Source organism: Oncorhynchus mykiss, chromosome 27 (genome assembly GCF_013265735.2).
Source record: "Oncorhynchus mykiss isolate Arlee chromosome 27, USDA_OmykA_1.1, whole genome shotgun sequence".
Classification (NCBI taxonomy): domain Eukaryota; kingdom Metazoa; phylum Chordata; class Actinopteri; order Salmoniformes; family Salmonidae; genus Oncorhynchus; species Oncorhynchus mykiss.
In genome coordinates this window covers 43118718-43143383 of record NC_048591.1, presented here as the reverse complement: position 1 = coordinate 43143383, position 24666 = coordinate 43118718, and the positions used below count along the sequence as shown (strand labels likewise).

The 24666-nt window shown below is 46.0% G+C and overlaps 1 protein-coding gene across 3 annotated transcripts in view; it reads right to left on the bottom strand.

Annotated features, from left to right (window-relative positions):
* Positions 1-275: 275 nt before the first annotated feature.
* The window catches only part of LOC110508067 (aldehyde dehydrogenase family 3 member A2), a 31312-nt gene continuing 6921 nt past the window's right edge, over positions 276-24666 (bottom strand). For 2 of the 3 annotated variants that reach the window (XM_036965655.1, XM_036965654.1), the window contains exons 5-11: positions 20908-20993; positions 20090-20298; positions 18852-18969; positions 10397-10538; positions 4434-4600; positions 3984-4083; positions 2563-2920 (exon numbers count right to left, since the gene is read on the bottom strand). In XM_036965655.1, coding sequence (XP_036821550.1) covers positions 2607-2920; positions 3984-4083; positions 4434-4600; positions 10397-10538; positions 18852-18969; positions 20090-20298; positions 20908-20993 — 1136 coding nt within the window. In that variant the 3' untranslated portion in view covers positions 2563-2606. Of the gene's footprint in view, positions 596-2562; positions 2921-3983; positions 4084-4433; positions 4601-10396; positions 10539-18851; positions 18970-20089; positions 20299-20907; positions 20994-24666 lie in introns of those variants that run through there. The other variant, XM_036965656.1, reaches the window with a different exon arrangement.

Below are 24666 nucleotides of genomic sequence, written 5' to 3'. Positions count from 1 at the left end.
TCCCGTAATCATAAATGAAGAAGCAGGAAATCAGAAATCTTCTAAACAGGATTTCTGGAAAAAACAGGGAATTTTTGTGAACGATTCCAAAAATGCAACCGTAACCCCACTAACCCCCACGGACCCCACTAACCCCCACGAACCCCACTAACCCCCACGAACCCCACTAACCCCCACTAACCTCCACGAACCCTCACTAACCCCCACTAACCTCCACGAACCCCCACTAACCTCCACGAACCCCCACGGACCCCACTAACCCTCACTAACCCCCACAAACCCCCCCTGTGTCTATCCATCAATCACCAACAGGTACAGCTGACGCCGGCCGCTAGTATTAGAATCACAGTCAGGGCGACCAGGAGTCCCAGAGCCACAATGGACGCCGTGACGGCCCAGATGTAGGTGCCCTTGGAGAAGTCGACCAGTGGGGTCCTCATGGCCAGCCTGACCCTGCGAGCCTTCTGATGGTTCTGGGGTGGATACCGCGGCATGTTGACCCGCTCCATGCCCAGGGACTTGACCAGACACGCCCGATGGTGGCTGAACTGGTCAAAGCTGTGTTTCCCATGATACCTGCCTGTTCCACTCTGACCTGTGGGGGGGGGGGGGGGGCAGTAAGGGTTAGAAACATTAAACGTTATGACGTTCATGCAGCGTTTCTCAGGCCTTCCAGAAATCTCAGAAATCTCAGTTATTGGAATTTTAGTCGAAAATCAGCGATGCACAATGTTAGTTAGTGTATGTTGCTTTCCATTCCAGCAAACCTCTTCTATGTGACTTTATATGTGAAAGCAGTTTTGGTCATTCTAGATCTTGATCAGTGCTTTAACAAGAGGTAAACAATCAAAGCTGAATGACAAATTGGCTGTCTGACTAGAATTAAATGATAGATTAAAATGGAAGATTAAAGTCCGTGGCTCATCGTCATTACAGAGGATTGGGGGGTGGAAAGCCAAAACCACAAACAGCAGTCAAGAGTTTGGCACCAACAAGGTGTTTAGTCACAGAGACAGACACACAAAGACAATAGATAATATTCTAAAGCCAAGGAAACCAGACACAGGGACATGTCTTTTGTTAAATGTACACTAACGTTCAACAGTTTGGGGTCACTTGGTAATGTCCTGTTTTTGAAAGAAAAGCACAGTTTTTGTCCATTAAAATAATATCAAATTGATCAGAAATACAGTGTAGACATTGTTAATGTTGTAAATGACTATTGTAGCTGGAAACGGCTGATTTTTAATGGAGTATCTACAGAGGAGTACAGAGGCCCATTATCAGCAACCATCACTCCTGTGTTCCAATGGCACGTTGTGTTAGCTAATCCAAGTTTATCATTTTAAAAGGCTAATTGACCATTAGAAAACCCTTTTGTAATTATGTTAGCACAGCGGAAAACTGTTGTACTGATTAAAGAAGCAATAAAACGGGTCTTCTTTAGACTAGTTGAGTATCTGGAGCATCAACATTTGTGGGTTCGATTATAGACTCAAAATGGCCAGAAACAAAGACCTTTCTTCTGAAACTCGTCAGTCTATTCTTGTTCTGAGAAATGAAGGCTATTCCATTTGAGAAATTGCCAAGAAACGGAAGATCTCGTACAACGCTGTGTACTACTCCCTTCACAGAACAGAGCAAATTGGCTCTAACCAGAATAGAAAGAGTGGGAGGCCCCGGTGCACAACTGAGCAAGAGGACAAGTACATTAGTGTCTAGTGTGAGAAATAGATGCCTCACAAGTCCTCAACTGGCAGCTTCATTAAATAGTACCCTGCAAAACACCAGTCTCAACGTCAACAGTGAAGAGGCGACTCCGGGATGCTGTCCTTCTAGGCAGAGTTGCAAAGAAAAAGCCATATCTCAGATTGGCCAATAAAAATAAAAGATTAAAATGGGCAAAATAACACAGACACTGGACAGAGGAAGATGCTGGCCTTCTAGGCAGAGTTCCTCTGTCCAGTGTCTGTGTTCTTTTTCCCACCTGAATCTCAGTTGTGCACCGGGGCCTCACACTCCTCTTTCTATTCTGGTTAGAGAGTGTACGCTGTTCTGTGAAGGGAGTAGTACACAGCGTTGTACGAGATCTTCAGTTTCTTGGCAAATTCTCGCATAGAATAGCCTTCATTTCTTAGAAGAAAGGTCTTTGTTTCTGGCCATTTTGAGCCTGTAATTGAACCCACAAATGTTGATGCTCCAGATACTCAACTAGTCTAAAGAAGGCCAGTTTTATTGCTTCTTTAATCAGGACAACAGTTTTCAGCTGTGCTAACATAATTACAAAAGGGTTTTCTAATAATACATTAGCCTTTTAAAATGATAAATTTGGATTAGCTAACACAACGTGCCATTGGAACACAGAAGTGATTGTTGCTGATCATGGTCCTCTGTACGCCTATGTAGATATTCCATTAAAAATCAGCCGTTTCCAGCTACAATAGTAATTTACAACATTAACATTAATGTCTACATTGCATTTCTGATCAATTTGATGTTATTTTAATGGACGTAAAATGTGCTTTTCTTTCAAAGACAAGGACATTTCTAAGTGACCCCAAACTTTTGAACGTTAGTGTACGTCGGCCAATACAGGTACTGACTGGCTAGCGCCAGATTTGCCAGACCCTCCAACAGATGCAGTTCAGGCCACCAGCAATTAGCAGGATGGCTGTCAAGGTGACCAAGAGACCGAAAGCAAAGACGGTGGCCGTCACGGCCCAGATGTAGGTTTTCCTAGAGAAGTCGACCAGTGGGGTCCTCATGGCCAGCCTGACCCTGTGAGCCTTCTGGTGGTTCTGGGGTGGATACCACACCATGTTGACCTCCTCCATGCCCAGGGACTTGACCAGACACGCCCGATGGTGGCTTAACTGGTCAAAGGTGTGTTTCCCATGATACCTGCCTGTTCCACTCTGACCTGTGGGGTTCAGAGGTCACAGGGCTAGGGTCAAATGAGGGGGGTGGGGGGTCAGGGGTTCATGTGACTTGTTGTTAAGGATTAGACGTTAGCTGCATGACGCTCTAGCAGTATTTCTCCGACTCAGTCCCAAGGACGTGCTACTCTCCAACTCAAGCTACCCCCCGGCTAAGTCCCAAGGACGTGCTACTCTCCGGGTCAGGCTACCCTCCGACTCAGTCCCAAGGACGTGCTACCCTCCGGCTCAGGCTACCCTCCGACTCAGTCCCAAGGACGTGCTACTCTCCAACTCAAGCTACCCTCCGACTCAGTCCCAAGGACGTGCTACTCTCCAACTCAGGCTACCCCCCGACTCAGTCCCAAGGACGTGCTACTCTCCAACTCAGGCTACCCTCCGACTCACGCTACCCTCCGACTCACGCTTCCCTTCCGACTTGCGCTACCCTCCAACTCAGTCCTAAGGATCCGCTACCCTCCAACTCAGTCCCAAGGATGCGCTGCCCTCCGACTAAGGCTACCCTCCGACTCAGGCTACCCTCCGACTCAGGCTACCCTCCGACTCAGTCCCAAGGATGCGCTGCCCTCCGACTCAGGCTACCCTCCGACTCAGGCTACCCGCAAAATCAGTCCCGAGGACGCACTACGTTTGTTGCTTGCAAATTTTCTCTGACCTCTGTGGCCGATATGCAGGTAAAGTCAGTAAGTTACTTACAGTAGAAGTTTTGCCAAGGCTTGACTAGCAGGTGTTGGTCCTGGACAAATGTGTGGTAGTGTTGGAATGAGGTTCTGTTACCATAGGCACCAAGTTAGTGAGGGCATTGGGGCAAAGGGTGAATTTAGACTCAGTCTGTCTGTCTACCGCAGGCAAGCCACCATTGGACTGCCGTAGGCATGACTATTGTAGTGGCAAGCTGTGGTTAGGCCGGCAGTGGCATGCTATCATATCAGCTGCCATCAGTTAACCAGCATCGACCCAATACCGGCTAGCTTGCCAACTTAGGTCTGGCTAGGCAACATCCCAAAGACTTGGCGTGCGTGTAAAGTATCATAGAACACTTCTTACCTACACCCCCGAAGGGCAGAGAGTTGAGGGTGTAGTGCATCATAACGTCGTTGACTGTCACCCCGCCACTGGTAGTCTCAGCCAGCATTCGCTTTATCACCTTATGGACAGAGACGGAGAGAGGGATGTCTTTTATCAGCCCCCCCATATGTAAATACATACTGTACATACCAATATAAGTACAAATGTTGTTGCCGCAGTAACAGCTCACCTTCTTACAGTATAATCACATTTCACCAAGAGCTCACCTAAATGTGGCCCAATCCCAAATCAACCCCTAAACCCACTTGTGGAGATCTCAGTCAATCTCTCAATCTCTCCACCGTGTGAGGTTTTACCATGTCTCCTTACTAATTCATTTATATAACATCTCCAGATGAGCGTAAGGTCCCAGGGATTGATTTGGGATTCAGCCTTACTCCATAGCTTGCTCACTAGCTCCCTCCAGACCTTCTTGATGGAGGAGAAGACGTAGAGCGCCAGGGGCTTCTCTCTCTCGTTGATGAAGTGGATGGCGTCATCTATGTCGCTGACGGTCACTATGGGCAACAGAGGGCCGAAGATCTCCTCCTGCATCAGCCTAGCATGGGGGGGCACGTCCTTCACCACCGTGGGGGCTGAGGGGTCAGAGGTCAGGGTTTTTGGCCAACCAAGCATAGTTCCCAAGTGTTTCAGAAATTCAAGTTGGAGGATTTCCAACTGCAACATTTCCGGAACTTTCCCAAAGTCCTCGGTATTCCAGAAATACCCAGTTGGAGAAATACCAAGCTGGAGAAATCCCCAGTTGGAGAAATCCCAGTTGGAGAAATCCCAGTTGGAGAAATCCCAAGCTGGAGAAATCCCCAGTTGGAGAAAACCCAAGCTGGAGAAATCCCCAGTTGGAGAAAACTCAAGCTGGAGAAATCCCCAGTTGGAGAAAACTCAGTTGGAGAAATCCCAAGCTGGAGAAATCCCCAGTTGGAGAAATACCAGTTGGATAATGCCAATTGGTCAATTCTTAGTTGGAGGATTGCCAGTTGGGATATTCCTGGAATCAAGAGGGAATAAGCAGGGAGTGTTATGCACGTGAGTGAGGACCCAAAAGCGGTTTAACAAAAACAGAGTCCTTTAATGTCAAAACACAGGTAAGACATAGATCCTCTTCAAATCCACTACGATGGCAAAATAAACAACCCGCAGAGAGGGCGACAAATGAAACATAAAGTCCTTCTGAATATCACAGACGAGTTCCCCTTCTAGCAGCAGAGGAGAATAGCTGGGTTAGAGTCCCCTTCTAGCAGCAGAGGAGAATAGCTGGGTTGTAGAGGACAGAGGTACCTGATCACACGTAGCCTCAGATGAACAGGCAGATTCCGACAGGACAGGACAAGGTTGAAGCAAACAAGGGAACCCAACTCCTTTCCCAACCCAACTCCTTTCCTCAGGACCGTACCCCTCCCAATCCACTAGGTACTGATGACCACGGCCCCGAGGACGCATGTCCAAAATCTTACGGACCCTGTAGATAGGTGCGCCCTCGACAAGGATGGGGGGGGAGGGAAGACGAGCGGGGGCGCGAAGAACGGGCTTAACACAGGAGACATGGAAGACCGGGTGGACGCGACAAAGATATCGCGGAAGAAGAAGTCGCACTGCGACAGGATTAATGATCTGAGAAATACGGAACGGACCAATGAACCGCGGGGTCAACTTGCGAGAAGCTGTCTTAAGGGGAAGGTTCTGAGTGGAGAGCCAAACTCTCTGACCGCGACAATATCTAGGACTCTTAGTTCTACGCTTATTAGCGGCTCTCACAGTCTGCGCCCTATAACGGCAAAGTGCAGACCTGACCCTCTTCCAGGTGCGCTCGCAACGTTGGACAAAAGCCTGAGCGGAGGGGACGCTGGACTCTGCGAACTGAGACGAGAACAGCGGAGGCTGGTACCCGAGGCTACTCTGAAAAGGAGATAGCCCGGTCGCAGACGAAGGAAGCGAGTTGTGAGCGTATTCTGCCCAGGGGAGCTGTTCTGACCAAGACGCAGGGTTACGAAAAGAAAGACTGCGTAAGATGCGACCAATAGTCTGATTGGCCCGTTCTGCTTGACCGTTAGACTGGGGGTGAAAGCCGGAAGAGAGACTGACGGAAGCCCCAATCAAACGGCAAAACTCCCTCCAAAATTGAGACGTGAATTGCGGACCCCTGTCCGAAACGACGTCTGACGGAAGGCCATGAATTCTGAAAACATTCTCGATGATGATTTGTGCCGTTTCTTTAGCAGAAGGGAGCTTAGCAAGGGGAATAAAATGAGCCGCCTTAGAGAACCTATCGACAACCGTAAGAATAACAGTCTTCCCCGCTGACGAAGGCAGTCCGGTGATAAAATCTAAGGCGATGTGAGACCACGGTCGAGAGGGAATGGGAAGCGGTCTGAGACGGCCGGCAGGAGGGGAGTTACCGGACTTAGTCTGCGCGCAGACCGAACAAGCAGCCACGAAACGACGCGTGTCATGCTCCCGGGTGGGCCACCAAAAACGCTGGCGAATGGAAGCAAGCGTACCCCGAACGCCGGGGTGGCCGGCTAACTTGGCAGAGTGAGCCCACTGAAGAACGGCCAGACGAGTAGGAACGGGAACGAAAAGAAGGTTCCTAGGACAAGCGCGCGGCGACGGAGTGTGAGTGAGTGCTTGCTTTACCTGCCTCTCAATTCCCCAGACAGTCAACCCGACAACACGCCCCTCAGGGAGAATCCCCTCGGGGTCAGTGGAGGCTACTGAAGAACTGAAGAGACGAGATAAAGCATCAGGCTTGGTGTTCTTAGAGCCCGGACGATAAGAAATCACGAACTCGAAACGAGCGAAAAACAGCGCCCAACGAGCCTGACGCGCATTAAGTCGTTTGGCAGAACGGATGTACTCAAGGTTCCTATGGTCAGTCCAAACGACAAAAGGAACGGTCGCCCCCTCCAACCACTGTCGCCATTCGCCTAGGGCTAAGCGGATGGCGAGCAGTTCGCGGTTTCCCACATCATAGTTACGTTCCGACGGCGACAGGCGATGAGAAAAATATGCGCAAGGGTGAACCTTGTCGTCAGAGAGAGAGCGCTGAGAAAGAATGGCTCCCACGCCCACCTCTGACGCGTCAACCTCGACAACGAACTGTCTAGAGACGTCAGGTGTAACAAGGATAGGTGCGGATGTAAAACGATTCTTGAGGAGATCAAAAGCTCCCTGGGCGGAAACGGACCACTTAAAGCACGTCTTGACAGAAGTAAGGGCTGTGAGAGGAGCTGCCACCTGACCAAAATTACGGATGAAACGACGATAGAAATTCGCGAAGCAGAGAAAGCGCTGCAGCTCGACGCGTGACTTAGGGACGGGCCAATCAATGACAGCTTGGACCTTAGCGGGATCCATCTTAATGCATTCAGCGGAAATAACAGAACCGAGAAATGTGACGGAGGAGGCATGAAAAGTGCACTTCTCAGCCTTCACAAAAAGACAATTCTCTAAAAGGCGCTGGAGGACACGTCGAACGTGCTGAACATGAATCTGGAGTGACGGTGAAAAAATCAGGATATCGTCAAGGTAAACGAAAACAAAGATGTTCAGCATGTCTCTCAGGACGTCATTGACTAATGCCTGAAAGACAGCTGGAGCGTTAGCGAGGCCGAAAGGAAGAACCCGGTATTCAAAGTGCCCTAACGGAGTGTTTTAACGCCGTCTTCCACTCCTCCCCCTCCCTGATGCGCACGAGATGGTAAGCGTTACGAAGGTCCAACTTAGTGAAAAACCTGGCTCCCTGCAGGATCTCGAAGGCTGAAGACATAAGAGGAAGCGGATAACGATTCTTCACTGTTATGTCATTCAGCCCTCGATAATCTATGCAGGGGCGCAGGGACCCGTCCTTCTTCTTAACAAAAAAAAAACCCCGCTCCGGCGGGAGAGGAGGAGGGGACTATGGTACCGGCGTCAAGAGCTACAGACAAATAATCTTCGAGAGCCTTACGTTCGGGAGCCGACAGAGAGTATAGTCTACCCCGGGGGGGAGTGGTTCCCGGAAGGAGATCAATACTACAATCATACGACCGGTGTGGAGGAAGAGAGGTGGCCCTGGACCGACTGAACACCGTGCGCAGATCGTGATATTCCTCCGGCACCCCTGTCAAATCACCAGGCTCCTCCTGTGAAGAAGAGACAGAGGAAACAGGAGGGATAGCAGACATTAAACATTTCACATGACAAGAGACGTTCCAGGAGAGGATAGAATTACTAGACCAATTAATAGAAGGATTATGACAAACTAGCCAGGGATGGCCCAAAACAACAGGTGTAAAAGGTGAACGAAAAATTTAAAAAGAAAGGGTTTCGCTATGATTACCAGAGACAGTGAGGGTTAAAGGTAGCGTCTCACGCTGAATCCTGGGGAGAGGACTACCATCCAAAGCGAACAAGGCTGTGGGCTCCCTTAACTGTCTGAGAGGAATGTCATGTTCCCGAGCCCAGGTCTCGTCCATAAAACAGCCCTCCGCCCCAGAGTCTATCAAGGCACTGCAGGAAGCTGACGAACCGGTCTAGCGTAGATGGACCGACAAGGTAGTGCAGGATCTTGAAGGAGAGACCAGAGTAGCAGGGCTCACCAGTAGCCCTCCGCTTACTGATGAGCTCTGGCTTTTACTGGACATGAAGTGACAAAATGACCAGCGGAACCGCAATAGAGACAGAGGCGGTTGGTGATTCTCCGTTCCCTCTCCTTAGTCGAGATGCGGATACCCCCCAGCTGCATAGGCTCAGCACCCGAGCCGGCGGAGGAAGATGGTAGTGATGCGGAGAGGGGGGCAACGGAGAACGCGAGCTCCTTTCCACGAGCTCGGTGACGAAGATCAACCCGTCGCTCTATGCGAATAGCGAGTTCAATCAAGGAATCCACGCTGGAAGGAACCTCCCGGGAGAGAATCTCATCCTTTACCTCCGCGCGGAGACCCTCCAGAAAACGAGCGAGCAAAGCCGGCTCGTTCCAGTCACTGGAGGCAGCAAGAGTGCGAAACTCAATAGAGTAATCTGTTATGGATCGATTACCTTGACATAGGGAAGACAGGACCCTGGAAGCTTCCTCTCCAAAAACAGAACGATCAAAAACCCGTATCATCTCCTCCTTAAAGTCCTGATACTGGTTAGTACACTCAGCCCTCGCCTCCCAGATTGCCGTGCCCCACTCACGAGCCCGTCCAGTAAGGAGAGATATGACGTAGGCGATACGAGCTGTGCTCCTGGAGTAAGTGTTGGGCTGGAGAGAAAACACAATATCACACTGGGTGAGGAACGAGCGGCATTCAGTGGGCTCCCCAGAGTAACACGGCGGGTTATTGATTCTGGGCTCCGGAGATTCGAAAGCCCTGGAAGTGGCCGGTGGATCGAGGCAGAGATGGTGAATCTGTTCTGTGAGGTTGGAGACTTGGGCGGCCAGGGTCTCAACGGCATGTCGAGCAGCAGACAATTCCTGCTCGTGTCTGCCTAGCATCGCTCCCTGGATCTCGACGGCTGAGTGGAGAGGATCCGAAGTCGCTGGGTCCATTCTTGGTCAGATTCTTCTGTTATGCACGTGAGTGAGGACCCAAAAGCGGTTTAACAAAAACAGAGTCCTTTAATGTCAAAACACAGGTAAGACATAGATCCTCTTCAAATCCACTACGATGGCAAAATAAACAACCCGCAGAGAGGGCGACAAATGAAACATAAAGTCCTTCTGAATATCACAGACGAGTTCCCCTTCTAGCAGCAGAGGAGAATAGCTGGGTTAGAGTCCCCTTCTAGCAGCAGAGGAGAATAGCTGGGTTGTAGAGGACAGAGGTACCTGATCACACGTAGCCTCAGATGAACAGGCAGATTCCGACAGGACAGGTCAAGGTTGAAGCAAACAAGACGATAGTTTGGTTCTGGCATGAGAAACTCAAACGAGAATCTGACAAAGACAGAAGCAGGAACAGAGAGAGAAATAGAGACCTAATCAGAGGGAAAAAAGGGAACAGGTGGGAAAAGGGTGAACGAGGTAGTTAGAGAAGATGAGGAGCAGCTGGGGGAAGGAGAGGGAGAGAAGGTAACCTAATACGACCAGCAGAGGGAGACGGAGTGAAGAGAAAGAACAGGAACAAGACATAATATGACAATACATGACAGGGAGGCAATCCTTCAACTGGGAATCCTTCAACTGGGAATCGTTCAACTGGGAATTCTTCAACTGGGAGTCCTTCAACTGGGAATCCTTCAACTGGGAATCCTTCAACTGGGAATCCTTCAACTGGGATATCTGGAAAACTTTGGAACTTTGGGAAATGTCCCTGGCATGTTGGAACGTGAGGTCAAATACACTACTATTACAACCCAAGTCAACTACAAATGTATCACCAAATATCTGTGAGCCCTATCAGTCTGCATACCAATGTAGCGCTGTGATGAGTCACTCTGGCCCCCTAGCGCCGCTGTGTAGCCATCCAGTAGAGCCATTACGCGGTTGAAGTGGCGCTGGTTGATGATGCGGCCATAGTCAGGGGAGGATTTGGGGTCGGGCCCATAGAACTCCTTGGATTAAGGAAAACAATCTTTGTATTATTTTGGGGTTCTTCAACCTGGGGTCCATGCGGAAGTACTGCAAGGGGTCAGCACATTTATTTAAATACTTTAACGCGGATTTGGTTTGGTTATAATTTGTGTATGAATAGTGCTAGAAACAAAAGAATAAACACATTTTCAATTACATATCTTCAAGTCAGCTCCTTTTATAAGAAAATTACACTCACTGGTGTATCTGACATAGGCTTTGAAAAAGCACCTGCGAGTATCAGTCCCAGCAGCTATCCGGCCCAGCAGCTATCAACAGCTATCCGGCCCAGCAGCTATCAGTCCCAGCAGCTGTCACACCCAGCAGCTATCAGTCCCAGCAGCTATCAGTCCCAGCAGCTATCAATCCCAGCAGCTATCAGACCCAACAGCTATCAGACCCAGCAGCTATCAGTCCCAGCAGCTATCAGTCCCAGCAGCTATCAGTCCCAGCAGCTATCAGTCCCAGCAGCTATCAGTCCCAGCAGCTATCACACCCAGCAGCTATCAGTCCCAGCAGCTATCAGAACCAGCGGCTATCAGTCCCAGCAGCTATCAGACCCAGCAGCTATCAGACCCAGCAGCTATCAGTCCCAGCAGCTATCAGTCCCAGCAGCTATCAGACCCAGCAGCTATCAGACCCAGCAGCTATCAGACCCAGCAGCTATCAGACCCAGCAGCTATCAGTAACACTCCTAGTAGGAGTAGGAACGTGAAGCGTTTGTTGTCATTCAACAAGAGACGACTAGTGTCATTCAACAAGAGACGACTAGTGTTCATTCAACAAGAGACGACTAGTGTTCATTCACATTCTTTCAATTGAGAAATACTAGGACCTCCTCCTTGGCAGAAACGTCAAAATGAATGACAGATTCCTTGATACGTCTTAAATTCATTTGGACTATTTTGAGGAAGTCTTTTCTTGCTCTGTTGTTGCTACGGTGGCTCAACAGGGACAAAAAAACAAATATTGCCGTTTTTTTTCCCTTGTTTTTTCAAACGAAGGTCTTTAAGGAGTATGCAAGCACACACGGTCGCTTTGATTGGCCGAGTTCTGCTAGGAGCAAACCGAACCGATGTATGCAGAAGCCGTTTACTGAAGTTGAAGGCCGACCAGGGTACTGCAGGCTGCCATTAGCAATTCAATTATCCTTATAACTTGTGTGTGGGTTATTTTAAAATAAATCGGTTCAAGAACATACATCTGGTGTATTAGAAGCAATTATTGGTACCATGATTGTCTTCTAAACATTTTTCATTACACGAACATTGACTACGAAGATATACATTTTTCCATTTACTATAATGGGGAATCCTGTTTTCTGCAAACAATGCCTCCAGTACCGTGGTCGACAGTGAACTTCCAGGGGGCAGTCGTTCTCCCCTGGTAGAGATAAATGAAAAGATAGAGGGGGGAGTCGTTCTCCCCCGGTAGAGATACATGAAAGGATAGAGGGGGGAGTCGTTCTCCCCTGGTAGAGATACATGAAAAGATAGAGGGGGGAGTCGTTCTCCCCCGGTAGAGATACATGAAAAGATAGAGGGGGGAGTCATTCTCCCCCGGTAGAGATACATGAAATGATAGAGGGGGCAGTCCTTCTCCCCCGGTAGAGATAAATGAAAAGATAGAGGGGGGAGTCGTTCTCCCCCGGTAGAGATACATGAAAGGATAGAGGGGGCAGTCCTTCTCCCCTGGTAGAGATACATGAAAAGATAGAGAGAGGGATAGAGAGAGAGGCATAGATGAAGAGAGAGAGGGATAGAGAGAAGGGTAGATGAAGAGAGAGAGTCGGGGATAGGAAGAGAAAGAGGGGTATAGATATATGTAGAGAGAGATAGATATAGAGAGAGGAATATAGATAGATGGAGAGAGAGATATACAGTGCATTCAGAAAGTATTCAGACCCCTTGACCTTTTCCACATTTTGTTACATTACAGCCTTATTCTAAAATGGAATAAATATATATTTTTTGCTCATCAATCTACATATAATACCCCATAATGACATCACAATACCCCATAATGACATCACAATACCCCATAATGACATCACAATTACCCCTAGTGACAAAGCAAAAACAGGTTTTTAGAAATGTTTGCAAATGTTTTTTTTTTAAAAAGAAGGAAATATCACATTTACATAAATATTCAGACCCTCAGTACTTTGTTGAAGCACCTTTGGTAATGATTACAGCCTCAAGTCTTCTTGGGTATGACGCTACAAGCTTGCCACACCTGTATTTGGGGAGTTTCTCCAATTCTTCTCTGCAGATCTTCTCAAGCTCTGTCAGGTTGGATGGGGAGCATCGCTGCACATCTATTTTCAGGTCTCTCCAGAGATGTTCGATTGGGTTCAAGTCCGGGCTCTGGCTGGGCTACTCAAGGACATTCAGAGACTTGTCCCGAAGCCACTCCTGTATTGTCTTGGCTGTGTGCTTAGGGTGGTTGTCCTGTTGAAAGGTGAACCTTCACCCCAATCTGAGGTCCTGAGCGCTCTGGAGCGGGTTTTCATAGAGGATCTCTCCGTTCATCTTTCCCTCGATCCTGACTAGTCTCCCAGTCCCTGCTTCTGAAAAACATCCCCACGGCATGATGCTGCCACCACCACGCTTCACCATAGGGATGGTGCCATGTTTCTTCCAGACGTGATGTTTGGCATTCAGGACAAAGAGTTCGATCTTGGTTTCATCAGACCAGATAATCTTGTTTCTCATGGTCAGAGTCTTTAGGTACCTTTTGGCAAACTGCAAGTGGGCTGTCATGTGCCTTTTACTGAGGAGTGGTTTCCATCTAGCCACTCCAGCAAAAAAGCCTGATTGGTGGAGTGCTGCAGGGATGGTTGTCCTTCTGGAAGGTTCTCCCATCTCCATAGAGGAACTCTGGTGCTCTGTCAGAGTGACCATCGGGTTCTTGGTCACCTCCCTGACCAAGGCCGTTCTCCCCCGACTGCTCAGTTTGGCCGGGCGGCCAGATCTAGGAAGAGTCTTGGTGCTTCCAAACTTCTTCCATTTAAGAATGATGGAGAACACTGTGTTCTTGGAGACCTTCAATGCTGCAGACATTTTTTGGTACCCTTCCCCAGATCTGTGCCTTGACACAATCAATACAATTCTTTCAACCTCATGGCTTGTTTTTTGCTCTGACACGCACTTTCAACTGTGGGACCTTATATAGACAAGTGTGTGCCTTTCCAAATCATGTCCAATCAACTGAATTTACCACAGGTGGACTCCAATCAAGCTGTAGAAACATCAAGTATAATTTTTGAGACTCATAGCAAGGGTCTGAATACTTACAGTACCAGTCAAAAATTTGGACACACCTACTCATTCAAGGGTTTTTCTTTATTTTTACTATTTTCTACATTGTAGAATAATGGTGAGGACATCAAAAATATGAAATAACACATGGAATCATGTAGTAAAAAATTCAAAATATATTTTAGATTCTTTAAAGTAGCCAGCCTTTGATGACGGGTCACCAGGTGTTCATGTTTTGTTGATTTATTAAGTAAATGTTTTCACTCCCTGAACTTGCTTACCGACTCTCAGCATACATCTTTACACTTGACATTCTCTCAACCAGCTTCATGAGGAAGTCACCTGGAATGCATTTTGATTAACTTGTTAAAAGTTCATTTGTGGAATTTATTTCTTCTTAATGCATTTGAGCCAATCAGTTGTGACAAGGTAGACGTGGTATACAGAAGACAGCCCTATTTGGTAAAAGACCAAGTCCATATTATGGCAAGAACAGCTCAAATAAGCAAAGAGAAATGACAGTTCGTCATTACGTTAAGACATGAAGGTCAGTCCATCTGGAAATTTTCAAGAACTTTGAAAGTTTCTTCAAGTGCAGTCGCAAAAACCATCAAGCTCTATGATGAAACTGGCTCTCATGAGGACCACCACAGGAAAGGAAGACCTAGAGATACCTCTGTTGCAGAGGATAAGTTCATTAGAGTTACCAGCCTCAGAAATTGCAGCCCAAATAAATGCTTCACAGAGTTCAAGTAACAGACACATCTCAACATCAACTATACAGAGGAGACTGCGTGAATCAGGTCTTCATAGTCGAATTGCTGTAAAGAAACCACTACTAAAGGACACCAATAATAAGAAGAGACTTGCTTGGGCCAAGAAACATGAGCAATGGACATTAGACCGGGGGAAATCTGTCCCTTGGTCTGATGAGTCCAAATTTGAGATTTTTGGTTCCACCTGCCGTGTCTCTGTGAGATGCAGAGTAGATGAACGGATGATCTCCGCATGTGTGGTTCCCACCGTGAAGCATGGAGGAGGTGGTGTGATGGTGTGTGGGTGCTTTGCTGGTGACACTGTTGATGATTTATTTAGAATTTCAGGCACACCTAACCAGCATGGCTACCACAGCATTCTGCAGCGATACGCAATCCCATAAGGTTTGCACTAATTGGGACTATATATAATTTTTTTTCAACAGGACAATGACCCAAAACACACCTCCAGGCTGCGTAAGGGCTATTTGACCAATAAGGAGAGTGATGGCGTGCTGCATCAGATGACCTGGCCTCCACAAACACCTGACCTCAACCCAATTGAGATGGTTTTGGATGAATTGGACCGCAGAGTGAAGGAAAAGCAGCAAAAAAAGTGCCCAGCATAAGTGGGAACGCCTCCAAGACTGTTGGAAAAGCATTCCAGGTGAAGCTGGTGGAGAGAATGCCAAGAGTGTGCAAAGGCAAAGGGTGGCTACTTTGAAAAATCTAAAATGTTAAATATATTTTGATTTGTTTAACACTTTTTTGGTTACTACATGATTCCATATGTGTTTTTTCATAGTTTTGATGTCTTCACTATTATTCTACAATGTAGAAAATAGTACAAATAAAGAAAAACTCTTGAATGAGTAGGTGTGTCCAAACTTTTGAGTGGTACTGTATGTAAATATGGTATTTATAAATTACATTATTAATACATCATGGTGTATTGTGTGTAGATTGATCTGGAAACAGTTTTATTTAATCTATTTTAAAATAAGGCTGTGACGTAATAGGTAGGATCACCACTTTATTTTAAGAATGTGAAATGTCAGAATAATAGCAGAGAGAATGATTTATTTCAGCATTGATTTCTTTCATCACATTCCCAGTGGGTCAGAAGTTTACATAAACTCAATTAGTATTTGGTAGCATTTGCTTAAAATTGTTTAACTTGGGTCAAACTTTTCAGGTAGCCTTCCACAAGCTTCCCAAAATAAGTTGGGTAAATTCTGGCCCATTCCTCCTGACAGAGCTGGTGTAACTGAGTCATGTTTGTAGGCCTCCTTGCTCGCACACGCTTTTTCAGTTCTGCCCACAAATTGTCTATAGGATTGAGGTCAGTGCTTTGTGATGGCCACTCCAATACCTTGACTTTGTTGTCCTTAAGCCATTTTGCCACAACTTTGGAAGTATGCTTGGGGTCATTGTCCATTTGGAAGACCCATTTGTGACCAAGCTTTAACTTTCTGACTGATGTCTTGAGATGTTGCTTCAATATATCCACATAATTTTCCTACCTCATGATGCCATCTATTTTGTGAAGTGCACCAGTCCCTCCTGCAGCAAAGCACCCCCACAACATGATGCTGCCACCAACGTGCTTCACGGTTGGGATGGAGTTCTTCGGCTTGCAAGCCTCCCCCTTTTTCCTCCAAACATTACGATGGTCATTATGGTCAAACAGTTCTATTTTTGTTTCATCAGACCAGAGGACATTTCTCCAAAAAGTACGATCTTTGTCCCCATAGTCTGTCTTTTTTATGGCGGTTTTGGAGCAGTGGCTTCTTCCTTGTTGAGCGACCTTTCAGGTTATGTTGATATAGGACTCGTTTTACTGTGGATATAGATACTTTTGTACCTATTTCTTCCAACATCTTCACAAGGTCCTTTGCTGTTGTTCTGGGATTAATTTTCACTTTTCGCACCAAAGTACATTCATCTCTAGGAGACAGAATGCGTCTCCTTCCTGAGCGGTATGACGGCTGCGTGGTCCCATGGTGTTTATACTTGCGTACTATTGTTTGTACAGATGAACGTGGTACCTTCAGGTGTTTGGAAATTGCTCCCAAGGATGAAGCAGACATGTCGAGGTCTACTAAAGAAGCTTCTAAAGCCATGACATAATTTCCTGGAATTTTCCAAGCTGTTTAAAGGCACAGTGAACTTAGTCTATCTAAACTTCTGACCCACTGGAATTGTGATACAGTGAATTATAAGTGAAATAATCTCTGTAAACAATTGTTGGAAGTCCTAAACGACTTGCCAAAACTATAGTTTATTAACAAGAACTGTGTGGAGTGGTTGAAAAACTAGTTTTAATGACCCCAACCTAAGTGTATCTAAACTTCAGACTTCAACTATATATATATATATATATATATATATATATATATATATATATATATATATATATATATAGAGAGAGAGAGAGGGCGCGCTATGGAAATAGATAGAGGATAGAGATATAGATAGAGGGATAGAGATATAGATAGAGGGGTAGAGATATAGATAGAGGGATAGAGATATAGATAGAGGGGTAGAGATATAGATAGAGGGATAGAGATATAGATAGAGGGGTAGAGATATAGATAGAGGGATAGAGATATAGATAGAGGGGTAGAGATATAGATAGAGGGGTAGAGATATAGATAGAGGGGTAGAGATATAGATAGAGGGGTAGAGATATAGATAGAGGGGTAGAGATATAGATAGAGGGGTAGAGATATAGATAGAGGGATAGAGATATAGATAGAGGGGTAGAGATATAGATAGATGGATAGAGATATAGATAGAGGGGTAGAGATATAGATAGAGGGATAGAGATATAGATAGAGGGATAGAGATATAGATAGAGGGGTAGAGATATAGATAGAGGGGTAGAGATAGAGGGATATATATATAGAGGGGTAGAGATATAGATAGAGGGTAGAGATAGAGGGATAGAGATATAGATAGAGGGGTAGAGATATAGATAGAGGGGTAGAGATACAGATAGAGGGATAGCGATATAGATAGAGGGGTAGAGATATAGATAGAGGGGTAGAGATATAGATAGAGGGATAGAGATATAGATAGAGGGATAGAGATATAGATAGAGGGGTAGAGATATAGATAGAGGGGTAGAGATATAGATAGAGGGGTAGAGATATAGATAGAGGGATAGAGATATAGATAGAGGGGTAGAGATATAGATAGAGGGGTAGAGATATAGATAGAGGGGTAGAGATATAGATAGAGGGATAGAGATATAGATAGAGGGATAGAGATATAGATAGAGGGATAGAGATATAGATAGAGGGATAGAGATATAGATAGAGGGATAGAGATAGAGAAATATATAGATAGAGAGAGGGATGAAGATCGAAAGAGGGATAAATATATAGATATCCCTCTAGTGGTGTGGGGGCTGTGCTTTGGCAAAGTCGGTGGGGTTATATCCTGCCTGTTTGGCCCTGTCCAGGGGTATCATCGGATGGGGCCGCAGTGTCTCCTGACCCCTCCTGTCTCAGCCACCAGTATTTATGCTGCAGTAGTTTATGTGTCGGGGGGCTAGGGTCAGTCTGTTATATCTGGAGTATTTCTCCTGTCTTATCCGGTGTCCTGTGTGAATTTAAGTATGCTCTCTCTAATTCTCTCTTTCTCTCGGAGGACCTGAGCCCTATGCCTCAGGACTACCTGGCATGATGACTCCTTGATGTCCCCAGTCCACCTGGCCGTGCTGCTGCTCCAGTTTCAACTGTTCTGCCTGTGGCTATGGAACCCTGACCTGTTCACCGGATGTGCTACCTGTCCCAGACCTGCTGTTTTCAACTCTCTAGAGACAGCAGGAGTGGTAGAGACACTCTCAATGATCGGCTACGAAAAGCCAACTGACATTTACTCCTACTACTGACTTGTTGCACCCTCGGCAACTACTGTGATTATTATTATTTGACCATGCTGGTCATTTATGAACATTTGAACATCTTGGCCATGTTCTGTTATAATCTCCACCCAGCACAGCCAGAAGAGGACTGGCCACCCCTCATAGCCTGGTTCCTCTCTAGGTTTCTTCCTAGGTTTTGGCCTTTCTAGGGAGTTTTTCCTAGCCACCGTGCTTCTACACCTGCATTGCTTGCTGTTTGGGGTTTTAGGCTGGGTTTCTGTACAGCGCTTTGATATATCAGCTGATGTACGAAGGGCTATATAAATACATTTGATTAGAATTTGATTTAGATAGAGAGAGGGATGATGATCGAGATAGGGATAGAGAGAGATAGATTAAGTACGAGACCAGTAGTGTCTGCCGGATGCCCTCCACCACTCTGTTCTGGAGGCTGGGTTCACACAGGATGTAGTCTGGGGCGATGCACGTCTGACCACAGTTCACAAACTTCCCCCAGGTGATACGCCTGTGGTGGACAAAATCACAGGGATAAAGTAGATAACTTGAAAATGTTTCCTTTTCGATGCTTCTGATGCTTCAGCCTTGGGGCAGAGAGCTAAGCATGTATATTAGAATTACGTCAAATGACTCCTAAACCCTGCGCCTCCCAATTGTAATCTTTATGATCAATCTTTGTGTAATTCATTTTTTTCCCAAAGACAATCATGGTATCATTAATTGCTTCTAATACACCAGATGTTCTTGAACTGATTAATCTGGTGTATTAGAAGTAAATATTGGTACAATGATTGCCTTCTGAGCATTTTTAATTACACGAAGATCGCAATTTTTCCATTCACTACAGTGGGGGTCATTCACTACAATGGGGGTCATTCACTACAGTGGGGGTCATTCACTACAATGGGGGTCATTCACTACACTGGGGGTCATTCACTACAATGGGGGTCATTCACTACAATGGGGGTCATTCACTTCAATGGGGGTCATTCACTTCAATGGGGGTCATTCACTACAATGGGGGTCATTGCAGATCATGATTTCTGTAAACAATGCCTGCAGTACCGTGGTCGGCAATGAACTGCCATGTCTTCAATCCTTCTAAATGTTTTTAAAAGTCACCAGTAAACCACTGCAAAAAACATTAGCCAAGGTAAAGTATAACGGAGTGATATTGTAGCGTATAAACCAATAGCGCCATTGACTCTTGATCTTTTCAGCGGCTAAAACTGCTATGCTAGCTAGAAAAAATGTGATAAAGGTAAAATTCCCTATCGGAGTGCTAACGGCTAAAGCTAAAATTCCCTATCGGAGTGCTAACGGCTAAAGCTGAAATTCCCTATTGGAGTGCTAACGGCTAAAGCTAAAATTCCCTATCGGAGTGCTAACGGCTAAAGTTCAAATTCCCTATCGGAATGCTAACGGCTAAAGTTAAAATTCCCTATCGGAGTGCTAACGGCTAAAGTTAAAATTCCCTATCGGAGTGCTAACGGCTAAAGTTAAAATTCCCTATCGGAGTGCTAACGGCTAAAGTTAAAATTCCCTATCGGAGTGCTAACGGCTAAAGCTAAAATTCCCTATCGGAGTGCTAACGGCTAAAGCTAGCTCTATTGTATGAAGTTACTGACCGGCACGCAACTCTGAGGTCGACGTCCTTATCGATGTAACAGGGGCTCTTCCCTCCCAGCTCCAGGGTCACAGGGGTGAGGTGTCGGGCTGCGGCCTCCATCACCACTTTACCCACAGTGCTGTTCCCTGTGTAGAAGATGTGGTCGAAACGCTGACGCAGCAACTCCTGGGTCTCTGAGACACCCCCACACACTACAGGGTACAGCTCCTGGGAAGACCCAGGAAAATAAGGATTTCAGTTCATTTAGCCAATATGTTTTGCAAATTGCACAGATGCCCCTGTCACTTTCCCTTGATTGTTAGCTAGCAGCGGCTAAAGTTAGCTGAAGCTAAAGTGGCTGTTAAAATATAGAAAACCAAACCGTGGATTACAGTTCTCCCTGGCACATAGACTACTTTCATTACGAGAAACCATCTAACATAAAGTTGTAAAATCCTGAACTTCCCCTTTAAAAAGGACAGTTACACAGAACCAACGTTTGTCAGATGCTTGTTCATATACTGTCCCTCACAGGTGGTTCAGAGTGATGTGTACTATCCCTTTAAGAATTCTGGGCGGCGAGCCAGCCGTTGGACAGTTACTCAAGACAGCAGTATGTATCTGTAGCTAGTATGTATGATTGGCATGACAACAATAGAAGACTTGTCTATAGAACATACAGTACGAGGTGAGGTGAACACATTGGAACTAAATCACTGATTTCCAACTAGTGGTTGACAGTCACGGTAATCACAGTAGTTTTCCAGTAACTTCAGCCAGATATCTCTACATTTATATTCTTATACAATGAGAGACAAGGGGGAATAGAATAGGTACCTGGTCCAGATATCGTGGGAGCAGAGCTTTGAGGAGACTAGCTGAGTATTCACTCAGCTCAGATGGCTTCACCACAGCGGCATTGCCTAGAGAGAGCGAGAGCGAGAGAGAGAGAGAGAGAGAGAGAGAGAGAGAGAGAGAGAGAGAGAGATAGAGATAGAGAGAGAGAGAGAGAAGAGAGAGAGAGAATTTTTATTGTTTATTTCACTTTATATATTCACTTTATATATTATCTACCTCACTTGCTTTGGCAATGTTAACACATGTTTGCCATGCCAATAAAGCCCTTGAATTGAATTTAATTGAGAAAGAGAGAGAGAGAGAGAGAGAGAGAGAGAGAGAGAGAGAGAGAGAGAGAGAGAGAGAGAGAGAGAGAAACAGAGTGACAGAAACAGAGAGGGAGAAACAGAGAGGGAGAAACACAGAGAGAGAGAGAGTTATGAGAAGATGAGCTCCTGCATTTTTCAGCATGTTAAAAAAAAAGAGATAGATTTAGAGTTAGATAAAATTAGTTTTTTTTTTGTCAGGAACAGGATGCCACCCTCTACAACATAACCTTCACTCCAAATCAAAACTCAAAACCTACAACCTGATTTTGGACGGAATTATGGAATTGCATGGAAGGTTTACAACTACCAAAGATTATAATTCCCAAGATATACAGCACCTGAAAACGCCATCCAACCTCAAACTGATTGAGTAATGTTTAGTCTGAAGCTATATTTTATTTCCAAAAGCCAAGAAGAAAAATACATTACAATGACATATTTTACCTTATAAGGACTGAATGCTAAATTAAGGCTACCAAGCTTGATACAACTTCAATTAGCACTGACGTGTCAAGTGAGAGGTGTCAACGCCCTTCAGCCCAACAACGGCAGGAGAATCCAACAGTCTACTCCACCCAAATGGAGAGGTGCCCTTCAGCCCAACAATGGCAGGAGAATCCAACAGTCTACTCCACCCAAATGGAGAGGTGCCCTTCAGCCCAACAATGGCAGGAGAATCCAACAGTCTACTCCACCCAAATGGAGAGGTGCCCTTCAGCCCAACAACGGCAGGAGAATCCAACAGTCTACTCCACCCAAATGGAGAGGTGCCCTTCAGCCCAACAACGGCAGGAGAATCCAACAGTCTACTCCACCCAAATGGAGAGGTGCCCTTCAGCCCAACAATGGCAGGAGAATCCAACAGTCTACTCCACCCAAATGGAGAGGTGCCCTTCATCCCAACAACGGCAGGAGAATCCAACAGTCTACTCCACCCAAATGGAGAGGTGCCCTTCAGCCCAACAACGGCAGGAGAATCCAACAGTCTACTCCACCCAAATGGAGAGGTGCCCTTCAGCCCAACAATGGCAGGAGAATCCAACAGTCTACTCCACCCAAATGGAGAGGTGCCCTTCAGCCCAACAATGGCAGGAGAATCCAACAGTCTACTCCACCCAAATGGAGAGGTGCCCTTCAGCCCAACAACGGCAGGAGAATCCAACAGTCTACGCCACCCAAATGGAAAGGTGCCCTTCAGCCCAACAATGGCAGGAGAATCCAACAGTCTACTCCACCCAAATGGAGAGGTGCCCTTCAGCCCAACAATGGCAGGAGAATCCAACAGTCTACTCCACCCAAATGGAGAGGCCTTTGAAGCTGCCTCCCGCTGTTCAGAGGGAAATACAATACAGTAAGTACTCTGTGTAAGTAAAGGCAAGAAAAGATTACAAAATGAACCTCCTTATGGAAAATCAAGAGAGGCTTTTTGCTGACTAAAATAACAATGGGAACATAAGAACTTGATCTTCCACACAGACCATCCCTTGGTACAGTGCTATATTAACCAGACCATCCCCTGGTACAGTGTTATATTAACCAGACCATCCCCTGGTACAGTGTTATATTAACCAGACCATCCCCTGGCATGGCACAGTGCTATATTAACCAGACCATCCCCTGGTACAGTGTTATATTAACCAGACCATCCCCTGGTACAGTGCTATATTAACCAGACCATCCCCTGGTACAGTGTTATATTAACCAGACCATCCCCTGGTACAGTGTTATATTAACCAGACCATCCCCTGGTACAGTGTTATATTAACCAGACCATCCCCTGGCACAGTGCTATATTAACCAGACCATCCCCTGGTACAGTGCTATATTAACCAGACCATCCCCTGGCATGGCACAGTGCTATATTAACCAGACCATCCCCTGGTACAGTGCTATATTAACCAGACCATCCCCTGGTACAGTGCTATATTAACCAGACCATCCCCTGGTACAGTGCTATATTAACCAGACCATCCCCTGGTACAGTGCTATATTAACCAGACCATCCCCTGGCACAGTGCTATATTAACCAGACCATCCCCTGGTACAGTGCTATATTAACCAGACCATCCCCTGGCACAGTGCTATATTAACCAGACCATCCCCTGGTACAGTGTTATATTAACCAGACCATCCCCTGGTACAGTGCTATATTAACCAGACCATCCCCTGGTACAGTGCTATATTAACCAGACCATCCCCTGGTACAGTGTTATATTAACCAGACCATCCCCTGGCACAGTGCTATATTAACCAGACCATCCCCTGGTACAGTGCTATATTAACCAGACCATCCCCTGGCACAGTGTTATATTAACCAGACCATCCCCTGGCACAGTGCTATATTAACCAGACCATCCCCTGGTACAGTGCTATATTAACACAGACCATCCCCTGACACAGTGCTATATTAACCAGACCATCCCCTGGCACAGTGCTATATTAACCAGACCATCCCCTGGTACAGTGCTATATTAACCAGACCATCCCCTGGCATGGCACAGTGCTATATTAACCAGACCATCCCCTGGTACAGTGCTATATTAACCAGACCATCCCCTGGTACAGTGCTATATTAACACAAACATCCCCTGGTACAGTGTTATATTAACCAGACCATCCCCTGGCATGGCACAGTGCTATATTAACCAGACCATCCCCTGGTACAGTGCTATATTAACCAGACCATCCCCTGGTACAGTGTTATATTAACCAGACCATCCCCTGGTACAGTGTTATATTAACCAGACCATCCCCTGGTACAGTGTTATATTAACCAGACCATCCCCTGGTACAGTGCTATATTAACCAGACCATCCCCTGGTACAGTACTATATTAACCAGACCATCCCCTGGCACAGTGTTATATTAACCAGACCATCCCCTGGTACAGTGTTATATTAACCAGACCATCCCCTGGTACAGTGCTATATTAACCAGACCATCCCCTGGTACAGTACTATATTAACCAGACCATCCCCTGGCATGGCACAGTGCTATACTAAAACAATACAGAAATACACTACGGAAAAAGAAGGAACAGCACGTCAGAAATCAGCTCAATGTAATTGAAGAATCCATAGACTCTAACCACTTCTGGGAAAATTGGAAAACACTAAACAAACAACAACACGAAGAATTATCTATCCAAAATGGAGATGTATGGGTAAACCACTTCTCCAATCTTTTTGGCTCTATAACAAAGAACAAAGAGCAAAAACATATACATGATCAAATACAGATCTTAGAATCAACTATTAAAGACTACCAGAACCCACTGGATTCTCCAATTACATTGAATGAGTTACAGGACAAAATACAAACTCTCCAACTCAAAAAGGCCTGTGGTGTTGATGGTATCCTCAATGAAATGATCAAATATACAGACCACAAATTCCAATTGGCTATACTAAAACTCTTTAACATCATCCTT